General features: G+C 46.6%; 1 protein-coding gene across 5 annotated transcripts in view; it reads left to right on the forward strand.

Moving 5' to 3' along the window:
- The window catches only part of pbx4 (pre-B-cell leukemia transcription factor 4), a 51769-nt gene that overhangs the window by 31325 nt on the left and 3643 nt on the right, over window positions 1-16801 (forward strand). For 2 of the 5 annotated variants that reach the window (XM_064988682.1, XM_064988680.1), the window contains 6 exons: window positions 10164-10411; window positions 10632-10822; window positions 10944-11079; window positions 11377-11533; window positions 14927-15054; window positions 16619-16705. In XM_064988682.1, the coding sequence (XP_064844754.1) occupies window positions 10164-10411; window positions 10632-10822; window positions 10944-11079; window positions 11377-11533; window positions 14927-15054; window positions 16619-16705 (947 nt within the window). The remainder of the gene's footprint in view (window positions 1-10163; window positions 10412-10631; window positions 10823-10943; window positions 11080-11376; window positions 11534-14926; window positions 15055-16618; window positions 16706-16801) is intronic. The other 3 variants (XM_064988685.1, XM_064988684.1, XM_064988683.1) reach the window with 2 other exon arrangements.

Genomic DNA, 16801 nt, shown 5'->3' on the forward strand with positions numbered 1-16801 from the left:
GAACATGAGAACATATGAAAGCTGGTGGTTAGGTTGTAGTTATTATAGGACTATTTCTCTCTCCCATTTGTATTTCCTATACCTTTGACTATTGGATGTTCTTATAGGCACTTTAGTGTTGCCAGCCTAATCTCGGTAGTTGATAGGCTTCAAGCATTGCAACGAGCTGCTGGCAAACGCAGGAACGTTTGTTTGAATGAATGCTTACGAGCCTGCTGCTGCCTACCACCACTCAGTCAGACTGCTCTATTAAACGCTGTCTGTGTGGGTGGACCAATTCAGTTTGTCCGTGATGTGTACGCCAAGGAACTTAACTTAATATCCTCTCCACTACTGTCCCGTCAATGTGGTATGGTGGGGTGCTCCCTCTGCTGTTTCCTGAAGTCCACGATCATCTCCTTTTTGTTGTTGTTGAGTGTGAGGTTATTTTCCTGACACCACACTCCGAGGGCCCTCACCTCCTCCCTGTAGGCCGTCTCGTCATTGTTGGTAATCAAGCCTGCCACTGTAGTATCGGCCGCAAACTTGATGATTGAGTTGGAGGCGTGCATGGCCATGCAGTCGTGGGTGAACAGGGAGTACAAGAGAGGGCTCAGAGCGCACCCTTGTGGGGCCCCAGTGTTGAGGATCAGTGGGGTGGAGATGTTGTTACCTACCCTCACCACCTGGGGGCTGCCAGTCAGGAAGTCCAGTACCCAGTTGCACAGGGCGGGGTCAAGACCCAGGGTCTTGAGCTTGATGACGAGTTTGGAGGGTACTATGGTGTTAAATGCTGAGCTGTAGTCGATGAACCACATTCTCACATAGTGTAGTGTGATTGTGTGTGCAGTGTGGTTGCGATTGCATCGTCTGTGGACCTATTTGGGCGGTAAGCAAATTTGAGTCGGTATAGGGTGTCGGGTAGGGTGGAGGTGATATGGTCCTTGACTAGTCTCTCAAAGCACTTCATGATGATGGAAGTGAGTGCTACGGGGCGGTAGTCGTTTAGCTCTGTTCCTGTTCCCAAGAAAGCTAAGGTAACTATGGTTGCCCTCTTGAAGCATGTGGGAACAGCAGACTGGGATAAGAATTGATTGAATAGGTCCGTAAACATACCAGCCAGCTGGTCTGCGCATGCTCTGAGGACGCGGCTGGGGATGCCGTCTTGGCCTGCAGCCTTGAGAGGGTTTTTACTCACGCCGGCTGCAGTGAAGAAGAGTCTGCAGGTTTTGGTAGCGGGCCGTGTCAGTGGCACTGTATTATCCTCAAAGTGGGCAAAAAAGTTATTTAGTCTGTCTGGGAGCAAGACATCCTGGTCCGCGACGGGGCTGGATTTCTTTTTGTAATCCGTGATTGACTGTAGGACCCTGCCACATACTTCTTGTGTCTGAGCCGTTGAATTGCGACTAATTTGTCTCTATACTGACGCTTAGCTTGTTTCATTGCCTTGCGGAGGGAATAGCTACCCTGTTTGTATTGGGTCATGTTTCCGGTCACCTTGCCCTGGTTAAAAGCAGTGGTTCGTGCGAATGCTGCCATCAATCCACGGTTTCCCGTTTGGGAATGTTTTAATCGTTGCTGTGGGTATAACATCGTCAATGCACTTTTTCATGAACTCGCTCACCGAATCAGCGTATTCTTCAATGTTGTTGTTGGGCGCAATGCGGAACATATCCCAATCCACGTGATCGTAGCAGTCTTGAAGCGTGGAATCAGATTGGTCGGACCAGCGTTGAACAGATCTGAGCGCGGGAGATTCTTGTTTTAGTCTGTAGGCTGGAAGCAACAAAATTGAGTCGTGGTCAGCTTTTCCAAAAGGAGGGCGGGGAGGGCCTTGTATGCGTCGCGGTTAGAAGTTAGAATAACAATGATCCAAGGTTTTACCAGCCCTGGTTGCGCAATCGATGTGCTGATAGAATTTAGGGAGTCTTGTTTTCAGATTAGCCTTGTTAAAATTCCCAGCTACAATGAATGCAGCCTCAGGATATGTGGTTTCCACTTTACATAGAGTCAAATAAAGTTTGTTCAGGGCCATCGATGTGTCTGCTTGGGGGGGAATATATACAGCTTTGATTATAATCGAAGAGAATTCCCTTGGTAGATAATGAGATCCATTCAGGTGAACAGAAGGACTTGAGTTCCTGTGTGTTGTTATGATCACACCACATCACACCAGGCATAACCCCCGCCCCTCTTCTTACCAGAAAGATGCTTGTTTCTGTTGGCGCGATGCGTGAAGAAACCTGCTAGCTGCACCGATTCCGTTAGCGTCTCTCGAGTGAGCCATGTTTCCGTGAAGCAAAGAAAGTTAGTCTCTGTCTCTCTGGAATGCTACCCTTGCTCGGGTTTCATCAACCTTGTTGTCAAGAGACTGGACATTGGCGAGTAGTATGCTCGGGTGCGGTGCGCGATGTGCCTGTCTCCGGAGCCTGACCAGAAGACCGCCTCGTTTGCCCCTTTTACGGCGTCGTTGTTTAGGGTCGCCGGCTGGGATCCGATCTATTGTCCTGGGTGGAAGGCAAAACACAGGATCCGCTTCGGGAGAGTCATATTCCTGGTCGTAATGATGATGAGTTGACGTTGCTCTTATATTCAGTAGTTCTTCCCGACTGTATGTAATGAAACCTAAGATTACCTGGAGTACCAATGTAAGAAATAACACGTAAAAAAAAAAAAATTACTGCATAGTTTCCTAGGAATGCGAAGCGAGGCGGCGATCTATGTTGGCGCAACCTCAGGAAGCTGAAGAAATTTGGCTTGTCACCAAAAGCACTCACAAATTTCTACAGGTGCACGATCGAGAGCATCCTGTTGGGCTGTATCACCGCCTGGTATGGCAACTGTTCCTCCCACAACCGTAAGGCTCTCCAGAGGGTAGAGAGGTCTGCACAACGCATCACCGGGGGCAAACTACCTGCCCTCCAGGACACCTACACCACCCGATGTCACAGGAAGGCCATAAAGATCATCAAGGACAACAACCACCCGAGCCACTGCCTGTTCACCCCGCTATCATCCAGAAGGCGAGGTCAGTACAGGTGAATCAAAGCAGGGACCGAGAGACTGAAAAACAGCTTCTATCTGAAGGCCATCGGACTGTTAAACAGTCACCACTAACATTGAGTGGCTGCTGCCAACAACTCCAGCCACTTTAATAATGGGAATTGATGTAAAAATGTATCACTAACCACTTTAAACAATGCCACTTAATATAATGTTTACATACCCTACATTACTCATTGTATATGTATATACTGTACTCTATATCATCTACTGCATCTTGCCATCTTTATGTAATAAATATATCACTAGCCACTTTAAACTATGCCACTATGTTTATATACCCTACATTACTCATCACATATGTATATACTGTACTCTATACCATCTACTGCATCTTGCCTATGCTGTTCTGTACCATCACTCATTCATATATCTTTATGTACATGTTATTTATCCCTTTACACTTATGTATAAGGTAATAGTTGTGGAATTGTTAGGTGAGATTACTTGTTGGTTATTACTGCATTGTCGGAACTAGAAGCACAAGCATTTCGCTACACTCGCATTAACATCTGCTAACCATGTATATGTGACAAGTAAAATTAGATTTGAAATCATAGACTTAATTATATCACATTTAATGTAATGAGATTGAACTCAAAAGATGCCCAACACTTGGACAGAGCAGAAGAAGAGTTTTCTGTCTGCGTCAACTGCAATTCTGTGATTTTTGGCTAATACTTTTTTTTTTGACATGGTATTTTGATACTAAACCTGGTATCAGTCAAAATTCTGGTGTCATGACAACACTAGGAGAGCGAGTGAAGGAGGGATAGAGGAACAACGGCCACTTTAAGGGATACATCTACCTAATCTCTTTGGAGGGCTCCTGAGTGGCGCAGCGGTCGAAGGCACCGCATCTCAGTGCTGGAGTCGTCACTACAGACCCTGGTTCGATTTCAGGCTGTATCACAACCGGCCGTGATTGGGAGTCGCAATAGGGCGGAGAGAAATTGGCCCAGCGTTGTCCTGGTTCGAGTTGGCCAGGGTAGGCCGTCATTGTAAATAAGAATTTGTCCTTAACTGACTAACCTAGTTAAGTAAAGGAAACCATGTAAAATACCCTCCTGCCTCTCACTACTCCTCTCTTCATCTCATGCCTGCTGCTCTTCTAGTGGATGCTTATTATGGAGAATGTGTTGGATGGTAAAGGCTCATGTAGAGCACCTGAGAACAGGAGGTATGTGTTGAGCCTTATAGGCCTAGATCTGATTGAAGCCTTTTGTCCCCGATTTGCTCTGGTCTCCATAGTTGTCGTCTCTAGTTAACAAAGGGTTAATTTCATGCTCAATGGTATTCACTGTGTTTGCCCAGGGTGGGACATCTCCCATTCACACCCCTCATCACACGGTGTTGACACTGACCACTCACCACTCCCTCGCTCAGGAAGGAAGCACACTGACCATTTGTGTGACCGCTTGTTTGTTTTTGTGTGTGTGTGTGTGCCTGGGTGTGTGCCACAGGCTTTCAGTTAAGAGGACCAACACAACCACAGACGCTGCTTAAAGCAGGACCTGACACATCCACAGCTTACTACTGCCCCTCTCCAAAAAGTACCACTCGATAGACTGAAACGTTTTGTGGAATATAGGCCCAACTGTTGTTGGAATGAATGTCGTCTCCTAATTGACAACTTGTGTAGCCAAAGATGTTACGATGCCCTCACCTCCCTACTTACTTATGAACGTCTAGCGGCACCTTTTGTGCAGCTTGTTTGCTGTTGCCCGCGAACGACTGGGTTTCAAGATTGTTAGCCTGTTGCGCTAAAGCCTTGGAAGTCTTCAGGGCTCAGGCAAGGTAAGTCATCAGGGCTCCTGAGTGTTGCAGAGGTCTAAAGGCACTGCATCTGTGCTAGAGGTGTCACTACAGACCCTGGTTCGATTCCGGGCTGTGATTGGTGAGTCCCACAGGGCGGCGCACACTTGGCCCAGTGTTAGGGTTTGGCTGGGGTAGGCAGTCATTATAAATAAGAATTTATTCTTAACTTACTTGCCTAGTTAAATACATAAATAAACATCTGAGCGTGGTTCCCGACCTCTGTTACACCAGGGATATATTATTTGTACTAGAGGGAGGAGGGAAAATGGAAGAGGATACCCCTGGATTAGGACTACTACTCCAGACAGCACTCAGATGACTCCCGCTGTAGCATGGGGATCCTAATTCAACCTGCGGGTTCAGTAACAGTCTTCAATTTCCTCCCGGGGCCCAGAGTCACTTTACACTCTTCCTTTCCTCTGCCACTAGGTTGCTTTCGTCATCAAATTTCGATTTACAGAGTACTCCTTATAGAAGTCTATGGGTGTCATAGACCTAGGTGGAAAATATTTAATATTTTGCTTTGTATGTGATATTTTCAACCTAGTCGTAAAACTGGGAACTTTGCTCATAGTGAATTTATTTCACAAAGGGTTTACTGCACATCCTCCTCTTCTCTGAAGACAAGTCTATTTTTCTCTCTCTCTCATTTGGGCCAGTGACTTTTACTTGGTACTGACGGCGAATTCGCCAGAATGTCAAGCCTTGACCTGTATGTAGTTCCTTCTTGTGTGAAGGTTCCTTTTGAACCATTGTTTTCCTCTGGATCCAGTTACGGTATCGTAGCAGAGAGCATTTCTGAAGCGTTCTTATTCTGCTGTTCCCTCCTTGCCTTTTCTTTCTCATCGTCTTCCTCTGCCTCTCTCTGCTTTTATGTCTCCTGCTGTGACTCCCTTGTTTTTCCAATTCTCCTTGGTTCTCCTTCTAGGCTGCCCTCTATCCTTACTTTTTCTCTCCCCCCCCCTCTCTCTCTCTTTCTCTCTCTCCCCGGTTCGCTCCCTCAGTGGAAGGCTGAGAATACCCAAGGGAGCTGAGGCAATTAAAATGCTAATCCTGTCTGTCTACAGGGAGAGGAGGAGGAGGAGATGGAGGGAGGAGAGGAGGAGGAGGAGAGGTGGGGGCTGACAGCATGAGGGATTGCAGCTCACATGGAGAACTCAACTGAAATGGAGAGCGAGCAGCGCTGGAGTGAGGGGGGGGGGGGGGGGTGCCGAGAGAGAGAGGGGGGGGGGGATACAGGAGAGGGTATGGGGTGGGAGGAGTGAAAAGGGGATGCAGGACAGAGCGAGAGAAGACAGACGTGGGATAAAAAGTGTGTGTGTGCGCCATGAGCTGAGGGTTGGATGAAGGCCTGAATGTATTCGGGGGAACATGCATCTACCCCTAATGTACTGAAGACACTGCTGCTCTGTTAGGGGAAGCCTTCAACCTCACCCTGCCACACAAGTAGGCCGAGAGCGGGGCTTCTCAACTCTGACCCTACGAGGTCCGGAGCCTGCTGCTTTTCTGTTCTACCTGATCATGAATTAATTACACACCTGGTTTCCCTGGTTGAAATCACTCCCTGATTTAGAGGGGAACAATGGAGAAGAAACCAAATGTGGTGGAACTGGCTTTGAGGTCCAGAGTGTGTACCTACCTACCTACCTGCGCTGCCTACTACGCACAATTGCGTTCTGGCCTGTGTGCATAGCGATTATTGGCTATGAGGCAGGAATGAGCTTCAGGATTATGTATGCAGTTGAAACCCCAGCTGGAGAGCCTGAATATTTCATAGTATGGCTGTAGCGAGACGAGAGGAAAAGAGCTGCCTGTCTCAGTGCCACACAACCTAGGGTGCTATTGTGTGTCCTTTTTTACTATGTAATTGTATTGTGACCGCAAACTCAAGCTCCTTATTGCTTTATTGGAAAATGCATTACGACTGCTCAGTACTGAGTGCATAGGCCCTCCTAATAGATGTGTGCGATTGTCAGAAATCACAGCTTAATAATTGGAGTAATTAGGAGAATCTGAGGTCGTTAGGGGCTACAGCTGGGGGCTATAATAATGAGAACTGGGGGGTTGGAGGGTGTGTGTAAAGCAGAGATGTGGGGCAGGATGGAGGGGAAAGACCCGGAGAGGCATGCTTGACCTCTTGAGCTGTCGGTCAGTTGGCTACTCCTTCTATGGCCACTGCATCCATGTATAACACTAACTGACCAAAAGCACTTTTTTTTTTTAAGTGTGTTTTGCCCGGAGTGCTAGATGGGTGGGGTTTGTACCTTTTGGGACTATTCCATTGATGATGTTGGTCTAGACGAGCTCAATCAAGCGCCACTAAAGTATTTGGTAGGTAACAAAATGCTGTTTCATGTTTTTTGAGCCAATGTCTGAATATTCTGGGCCTCCGGTGTATTGCACTGTCTGCTGGATCGGGAAATGGTTCGTCTGGAACAGTGTCTGGGACGGGGCAGCTCAGACTGACTTCTACACACACAGTCTGGAAGCTACAGACTTACTGGAGAGCACACACACACACACACACACACACACACACACACACACACACAAGATAGAGGATTAGCCTAACACTTAAAACACAATCTACTCACAAAAACACACAACTCTAGAAAACTTAGCAAGTAGGTGCATAGTTTGCATACACATCGTAAAAGCACTTTCTCTCTACCTAGCCGATAAGTACTAAAGTTTTGCTTTGTGAGTGGAGGGGGGGGGGGGGAGCGATGGGCCAATCGGGGTCACTAGTTCAGTCGGCTGGGTCTGCTGCATTCCTGAGCCGTGAGCGGGGATGAGAGGTGGAGCAACAGTGGAGGAATGTGTCTCGGAGAGAACAGAGAGAGGATCTAGATGGGGAAAACAACGGAGGCCAGAGGGAACAAGAAAAAGAGAGCAACAGCAGGGGAGAAAATAAGTTTCTAGAAAAGGAGGGAAAGTTAAGAGAGGGAGAGACCATTGTTGAGGGGGAGTGGGCAGAATTGTTAGGATGAACTTTAAAGTAGTACACTAACAGAAAGGATACTGACTTTATTGTGGAAACATCGTTTTATCTCAAGTGTCCAGTAACTACACGTTAAATCCCCAATCCAGAGTTAGTGTTCCAGTGCAACAGCAGGCCCTGCCACTTGGTTGTGTGTACTTTTCAAGACTCGATGGCTAGACCCATATCATTTTACCATTGAATTGCAGGAAATATCCCAGATGTATTTACTGTTCTGAAGAACTCTCTCCCATGGCTGTGTTAACCCAGAGAGAATAAAGCCGGTTAGAAATAGAATTGTCTCCTGTCTTTCCTCTGTTCCAGAACTGTAAGCTGTACAGAACAGCTGCTAGTTATGGCTTTAACAAAAAGACTATTTATCCATGCAAGAGGGAAATGTATCCTGCTGTACCCAACCAACCACACACACTTATATACTGAACAAAAAAATATAAACGCAACAATTTTGACGATTTTACTCATTTTACAGTTTGTAAAAGGAAATCAGTCAATTGAAATAAAATCATTAGGCCATAAGCCTATCGATTTCACATGAATGGGCAGGGGCGCAGGCCCACTGGGGAGCCAGGCCCAGCCAGTCCACTTCGTTTTTTTCCCGACAAAAGTGCTTTATTACAGACCGAAATACTCCTGTTTCATCAGCTGGTCTCCGATGATCCTGTAGGTAAAGAAGCTAGATGTGGAGGTCTTGGGCTGGTGTGGTTACACGTGGTGTGCGGTTGTGAGGCTGGTTGGGCGCACTGCCAAATTCTCTAAAACAACGTTCGAGGCGGCTTATGGTAGAGAAATTAACATTAAATTATCTGGCAACAGCTCAGTTGGACCTTACTGCAGTCAGCATGCCAATTGCACGCACCCTCAACTTGAGACATCTGTGGTGTTGTGTGACAAAACCGCACATTACGTGGCCTTTTATTGTCCCCGGCACAAGGTGCACCTGTATAATAATCATGCTGTTCAATCAGCTTCTTGACATGCCACACCTGTCAGGTGGTTGGGCTAACTTGACAAAGGTGAAATGCTCACTAACAGGGATGTAAAGAAATGTGTGCACAAAATTGGAGAGAAATAAACATTTTGTGCAATCTTTTATTTCAGCTCATGAACATGGGACCAACACTTTTACATGTTGCGTTTTTATACTTTTGTTCAGTATATATTCCTGTACTGTGAACAGTAAGTTGGATAGAACCGGCTCTGAGAGAGTTACTGGTCTTGGCTTTAATACAGCAATGCTCCAGTTCTCTTTTACCCCTTTCACTCTACTGAGCAAAACCACGCCAAGATGTGCAACCTAACCAGGCTAGCACTGTACATCTACAGTAGTTGCTTGAAAGGACAATGTACAGTACGGCATGATGGTGTTAAAACAAAGGCTGTGAGTCCAAAGTGTGTTTGTGTATAGGAGTCTGTGCACGTCTGTTTGCACCTGTGTGTGTTGTGTCGGAGTGTGTACTGTGTGCCTCCATATGTGCATCTGTGTGTGGGTGTCTATCTGTAAGAGGGAGAGATGAGTGTGTGGCTGGGGGCTGACAGAGGTCCTGGGTTTAATACAGTGGAATAGCAGAGCGGCTGAAAGCTGTACTTATGGCCAGCCGAGCTTGCAGTGACAGCACATGCACTCCCATTACTCTGCCCATGCCTCATGTTGCTGTTGCCTGCCTCTCTCTGCTCTGAACTGGCAGTCTGAGGCGCCACACTGCCACCTGGTGTTAAAATAGGGTACTGCTAATTTAGAATTCACTTAAGAATTTAGCTGCATCCCAAATGGAACCCTAACCATTTTTAAAGTGCACTACTTCTAGGATGCCATTAGGGAGAGAATCGACGGGGTTGTTTTGACAGCTAGGGCACTTCTCCTTGAGGTTTTAGTATTGATGAAGTGTCCTACTGTCCTCCCTTCCCTTGCACCTGCTGGAACCTGAAAAAATCATCCTCTCTGGTAGAGAAAATACAGTTTTGCCTATTTTTGGAAACTTTTTTCCAGTACATTAAAATTCCAAACTAAGGCCCCAGTCCAGAAACGACCCCAGGCTGAGGCACTTCTAAAGATCTGAAAGAAATTGGATTGGAGAAGCCTTTAGCCTAAGCAGTATGACAAACATTCTACCTGGCCTATCTGAGAGTGTTATTACCATATTGCCTATACCTATCCGACTTCGTCAGATCTACCTCAAGTGCCTAGGGTCGGATAAGGGGTTGAATCTGAATGACTCCGACGTTGCAATTGAGACACGGTGCTCCTTTATCCTTAATGCCTGATTTGATATATTGAATTTCTCTCTCTTCGCCTCCTCTCCAGTGCTGAGTATCCGAGGCATTCAGGATGAGGATCCCCCAGACCCCCAGATCATGCGTCTGGACAACATGCTGCTGGCCGAGGGCGTGTCTGGCCCAGAGAAGGGCGGGGGCTCGGCAGCGGCGGCTGCGGCGGCAGCAGCAGCAGGAGGGTCACCCGGTGCCGACGGAGGCATCGAACACTCAGACTACAGAGCCAAGCTGGCCCAGATCAGACAGATCTACCACTCTGAGCTGGAGAAATATGAGCAGGTAGGAGAGCGAGGGAAATGCATTTACACAGATTTTACCCGTCTAAGCTGGAGAAAAACAGCACACACGTGTTTCTCTTTCACCTTCAAAGGTGATTGTTTTCGTGGGAATTTGTGTTATTTTGTGAAACTGGACTGAATTTAAGTTAAACCTTTGTGTTGATAGTCTCATTTCTCCCTCCTTCTATTCCTCATCCCGCTCCTCTGCCCCTACACCCCAGGCATGCAGTGAGTTCACCAACCACGTGATGAACCTGCTGAGGGAACAGAGTCGCACACGGCCCATCTCTCCCAAGGAGATCGAGCGCATGGTGGCCATCATCCACCGCAAGTTCAGCTCCATCCAGATGCAGCTCAAACAGAGCACCTGCGAGGCCGTCATGATCCTACGCTCCAGATTCCTCGACGCCAGGTCTGTCTGCTTAAGAGTTTTGCTGTAATTTCATTTGTTACCTGCAGGGCTTTTTAAAAATTGTTCCGAGATGAATCATGTCTGACTGACTTTGTGTGTCTCGTATCAATGTCCCGGTCAGGCGTAAGAGGCGTAACTTCAACAAGCAGGCTACGGAGGTTCTGAACGAGTACTTCTACTCCCACCTGTCCAATCCCTACCCCAGTGAGGAGGCTAAAGAAGAGCTGGCCAAGAAGTGTGCCATCACCGTCTCCCAGGTACCACCGTACCGCACCACACACTTCTGCTGCCAGTGGACTTACCAGTATTGAAACCATCTTTTCCCCTTCTAATGTATAGGTAGGGGGTCTGTTCCCCTGCCTAAAATAATTTAGCTTTATTTGGTTTCAATTGAAAATGTACTGAAACACCTGACATTTTCCAGTACGAACGGTTTGTTTTCGTTTTCCGTTGGGAAACAATTTGCTACGGCGTGCACTGCTGAATACAACCCTGGAAAGACATCTAGGGGGTACACTGACTAATACACTGGTGCCTGTTCGTCTCCCCTTCAGGTTTCTAATTGGTTCGGCAACAAGAGAATACGGTACAAGAAGAACATTGGTAAGTTCCAGGAGGAAGCGAACCTCTACGCAGTTAAAACAGCGGTGGATGCTGCCAGCGTGTCGGCGCAGGCTAGCCAGGCTAACTCTCCGGCGACGCCCAACTCAGGTACCGTGTGCCCCTGCCAACCACCCCTGACCCCCACCCCTCCATCCATCTCAATCACCCTGCCTCCCCACACCAATCAGCCGAGGTCCATGCTATTACACACACATTGTAGTTCATACACACTGCCAGAAGTGTAGAACCACATACACGGAATGAGGAAAATGTCTGCATTGCTGTCTTGTCCTGTCTGCATTGCTGTCTGTCCTGTCTGCCTGCTTGACTGCGTGTCTGTCTGTCTGTCTGCCTCTGTTGTCTGGCTCTCCATCTGACTTTTCTTCTGTTCCTCTGCTTGTTTGGTGTCTGATGCATTGCTGTGATGTCATTGCGCTCACAGATTTTCTATAGTGGAGTTTTTTTTAGACCAAATCTTATTTTGGACCAGATTGATAATCTCCTCGTTCAAAGTTGCTTTAATGGGGCCTCCCGGGTGGTTAAGGACGCTGTACTGCAGCGCCAGCTGTGCCACCAGAGACTATGGGTTCGCGCCCAGGCTCTGTCGTAACCGGCCTTGACCGGGAGGTCCGTGGGGCGACGCACAATTGGCTGAGCGTCGTCTGGGCCGGTAGGCTCATCGCGCGCCAGCGACTCCTGTGGCGGGCCGGGCGCAGTGCGCGCTAACCAAGGTTGCCAGGTGCACGGTGTTTCCTCCGACACATTGGTGAGGCTGGCTTCCGGGTTGGATACGCGCTGTGTTAAGAATCAGTGCGGCTTGGTTGGGTTGTGTATCGGAGGACGCATGACTTTCGTCTCTCCCAAGCTTGTACGGAAGTTGTAGCGATGAGACAAGATAGTAGCTACTAAAACAATTGGATACCACGAAATTGGGGAGAAAAAGGGTTTTTTTTTTATTTATTTTTTTAATATATAAAAAAAATAAAAGTGACTTTAATGTTGTAGAAAGTGGTCATTTTCAGAGATAAATGTAGCTTGACTCAGCAGTATCTTAGCTGTTGGGCTATTGCCCTAAGCAATAACTCTTAGTAGGAAATGACCATCGGATTATAAATCCAATCCAATTGTATTTTTTATTTCTGAATGGTTTCTGTTCAATTTCACCACTTCCTCTTTCGATGTCGTCATTTTAACATGATATATTTCTTATTTATTTATCCTACTACTACTACATACTCCCACAGTCACCCTGTTGGCTGTCTTTTATCTAGCAGCCAGCACACCTTTGCATTAGTGTACACACACACACACACACACACACTACCGTTCAAAAGTTTGGGGTCACTTAGAAATGTCCTTGTTTTTGGTTCTTTTTTTTTGCTTTGTTTAAAATAACATCAAATACAGTGTAGACATTTTAATGTTGTAAATGACTATTGTAGCTGGAAACGGCTGTTATGCTATTTTTATGGAATATCTACATAGGCGTACAGAGGCCCATTATCAGCAACCATCACTCCTGTGTTCCAATGGCATGTTGTGTTAGCTAATCCATGTTGATCATTTTAAAAGGTTAATTGATCATTAGAAAAACCTTTTGCAATTATGTTAGCAAAGCTGAAAACTGTTGTTCTGATTAAAGAAGCATTTTTGGGTTTCGATTACAGGCTCAAAATGGCCAGAACCAAATAACTTTCTTCGGAAACTCATCAGTCTATTCTTGTTCTCAGAAATTAAGGCTATTCCGTGCAAGGGGCGGCAGGGTAGCCTAGTGGTTAGAGCGTTGGACTAGTAACGACAAGGTACAAATCTGTCGTTCTGCCCCTGAACAGGCAGTTAACCCACTGTTCCTAGGCCATCATTGAAAATAAGAATTTGTTCTTAACTGACTTGCCTAGTTAAATAAAGGTAAAATAAAAAAGAAATTGTACCCGCAAAACACCAGTCTCAACGTCAACAGTGAAGAGGCGACTCTGAGATGCTGGCCTTATAGGCAGAGAGAGTTCCTCTGTCCAATGTCTGTGTTCTTTTGCCCATCTTAATATATATCTTTTTTTGGCAAGTCTGAGATATGGCTTTTTCTTTGCAACTCTGCCTAGAAGGCCAGCATCCCAGCGTCGCATCTTCACTGTTGATGTTGAGACTGGTGTTTTGTGGGTACTATTTAATGAAGCTGCCAGTTGAGGACTTGTGAGGTGTCTGTTTCTCAAACTAGACTTGTCCTCTTGCTCAGTTGTGCACCGGGGCTGCCTCTTTCTATTCTGGTTAGGACCAGTTTGCGCTGTTCTGTGAAAGAAGTCGTACACAGCGTAGACTGACGAGTTTCAGAAGAAAGTCCTTTGTTTCTGGCCATTTTGAGCCTGTAATCGAACCCACAAATGCTGATGCCCCAGATACTCAAATAGTCTAAAGAATGCCAGTTGTATTGCTTCTTTAATCAGGACAACAGTTTTCAGCTGTGCTAACATCATTGCAAAGGATTTCCTAATGATCAATTAGCCTTCTAAAATGAAACTTGGATTAGCTAACACAACGTGCCATTGGAACACAGGAGTGATGGTTGCTGATAATGGGCCTCTGTACGCCTATGTAGATATTCCATTAAAAATCAGCTGTTTCCAGCTACAATAGTCATTTACAACATTAATAATGTCAACACTGTATTTCTGATCAATTTGATATTTTAACGGACAATTTTTTTTTGCTTTTCTTTAAAAAATCTGGACATTTCGAAGTGATCCCCAAGCTTTTGAACGGTAGACTGTGTATACACACACACACGCGTATGTACCAGCTACCCCTATTTGCTCAGGAAGCAGACAGGAGCAGGTAGGTGATGTACCATTGTCATTGTGAGCCATACTGTATGCCTGCTTCATAGAAATCTATTCTATTATTATCTGAATTCTATTTCCATGGTCTGCCTCTCCTGCAGTAAGATTACAGCTCGCTGGTGGACTGTCGGGTATCAGCACTCGGTCTCAAGACATAACAACTAAAAATGTCTGAATTCCACTTTGACGCTCACTCGCTACAGTTTAACGAAAACTTCGACTGCCGTTTTTCATGTAATAAGACATTTGTGTTGTCTTGATTTTGGTCCGTTTTGAACACCAAAGTTGCAGTTGGCCCTATAGTTTGGCTATTTCATTCTTCTGCACTAGCCTCATACTTCATTCACAACGTGAGGAAGGAGGAAATTTAGGATCCAACTGTACAATGTATTGGATCATCTTGGCACCCAGAAGGCTGTGTCACGAGCGACTAAATCATTGCTCACCTCATTCTAAACACTCTGACTGTGGTCCACGATCCTCATGTTTTCAACACTAGCCAACGGGTTGTGAGCACGGGTATGAAGGTCTCTTTTCAAAAGCCAGTGTACTTTTAACTTCCTGGTTGAACTGTGATCTCTGACCCCGGCACACTGCGGTGCTTGATTTGACTGACAGAGCCACACTGAGATGCCTGATTGGCTGACACAGCGTGTGTTGCCTGCAGGGTCGTCAGGGTCTTACAGCTTGTCTCATGCTGGCGACGCTGCCGCTGCCTACCTCGGCCTGCACCCCTTGAACCTCAACGGGGCTGGGGAGGCCGTCCTCAACATCTCTCCCTCTCTGCAGCCCCAGGTAGGCACTGAGGACCTCTAGGAAAGCCTGCCTCAATGCTCCAACCCCCTCCAATCCAGTCTCTCTAGGTTTGCAAAATCCCTGTAACGTTCACAAAATGTCCTGGTTTTCACAATCCTGGTTGGAGGATTTCTGGAATTGGGAGGGAATAGGGAAGGCAATCCTGGAATTTGTTCAAACAACATTTATTAAAAATAATAGAAAACAGGGCATTTTGGGGAGGTTTCCGGGACTTTACCACCCCAAACATCCCTAGACACCCAGCTCCCCCTAGCAATGATGACCCCCACCTCCCTCTCCTCACCCCTGACCCCTAAACACCCAACCCAAGACCCCCTGTGGCACCTGTCCCTGCTCCACTTAGCAGAGAAACATGCCTCAGGTACATTTTGGCCATCCCCCCTCTCTCTCCACCTTGTTTCAGTTAAGCCTTTGGTGTACCTACCTTACCATTCTCCCCCAGTTATTTATCCATCCATTTCATCTCTATGTCCACGTTTTCTTCTCCAAATGCCACCCTATTCCCTTTATAGTGCACTACTTTTGATGAATATGGTATCATTTGGGACACAGCCAGCCCATGGCCCTCTCTCCATCCTGTCACCATGGAAGCCAAAGCCCCCCCCTCCCCTCTACTCCCCATTACTCTGCTGTTGTTGCCCTCCGCTGTTTGTAAACCTGTGGAAGTGCGGTGTTGCTGAAGAGGATCCACAGATTTCTGCTGTAAACAGCATGAGGTTAGCCTGGACGGTCAGCGGTTGAGGGAAATTCCTCAGTTGTATTTCCTTGACTCTGCTGTGTCTGCATCCTTCTCAAAACCCATTGGAGGAGAATGTCAGAGGGGCGAGACCGCTGGCTTTCTCATCCAATAGGTTTTCAGAAGGTGGAGAGAGGACACGAATGCAATTGAGATTCTCCCTGACTAACCAGATGGTAGGCAGAATTTTCTGCATTCCATCAGTGATGACTGAGAATACAACATTGTGCGATTTAAATTAGGTAGAAATTTTTTCATCTCAATCTTGGAATGAACAATACAGGAGCATTAGATATTGGCTTGTGATGTTAGAACTGTGATAGCAGAGAGGCAGATGGACAGTGTATGAACCCAAAGTCAGGGTTGTACAGAGAAGTGTGCAGAGGTTAGCTCATAGGGAACCAGCAGTCCAAACCAAGAGCCATGCTGCTTTTGCATTGACCGATACAGCAGAGGTTTGTGGAAGCTTTAAAGTTCCTTTAATTCCCACCTGTATTTGTGTGAGACTATGCCCTGATTGATGTGTAACTGTGTGTGTGCCCGGGTTCAAATAGTATGTTATCTTCCAAACACTTTTCCTGCACTTGATTGAGCTTGTGTGGCACAACGGAACCAAGCCCGTGCCAATCAAATGCGCTCAAAGTATTTGAAAGGAAACAAATCCTTTTTGAACCCAGGTTGTGTGTGTGTGTGTTCTTCGATCCTTGTGGGGACCTAAACTCCCGACCAAGAATAGTAAAACAAGGAAAATGTGTGTATATGTGCATGCATCTCGTAGCTGATGGCGCCTGTCTTGTCTCCGTCCAGGTGGATACCCTGCACCGTGTTACACGCCTGACGGCAGGCTATGAGGAGCTGACCACTAGCGCCCTCTACGCCCCACACCGCCTCGACGTGAGTCAAACCTCCTTTTATTTAGACCTAAAGAAATGCATGCCTATCAACAAAGTAATTGTAGTCCAGTTATTTAGAGCATTTCACACGTGGATT

This window comes from Oncorhynchus masou, chromosome 15 (assembly GCF_036934945.1).
Source record: "Oncorhynchus masou masou isolate Uvic2021 chromosome 15, UVic_Omas_1.1, whole genome shotgun sequence".
Lineage (NCBI taxonomy): Eukaryota > Metazoa > Chordata > Actinopteri > Salmoniformes > Salmonidae > Oncorhynchus > Oncorhynchus masou.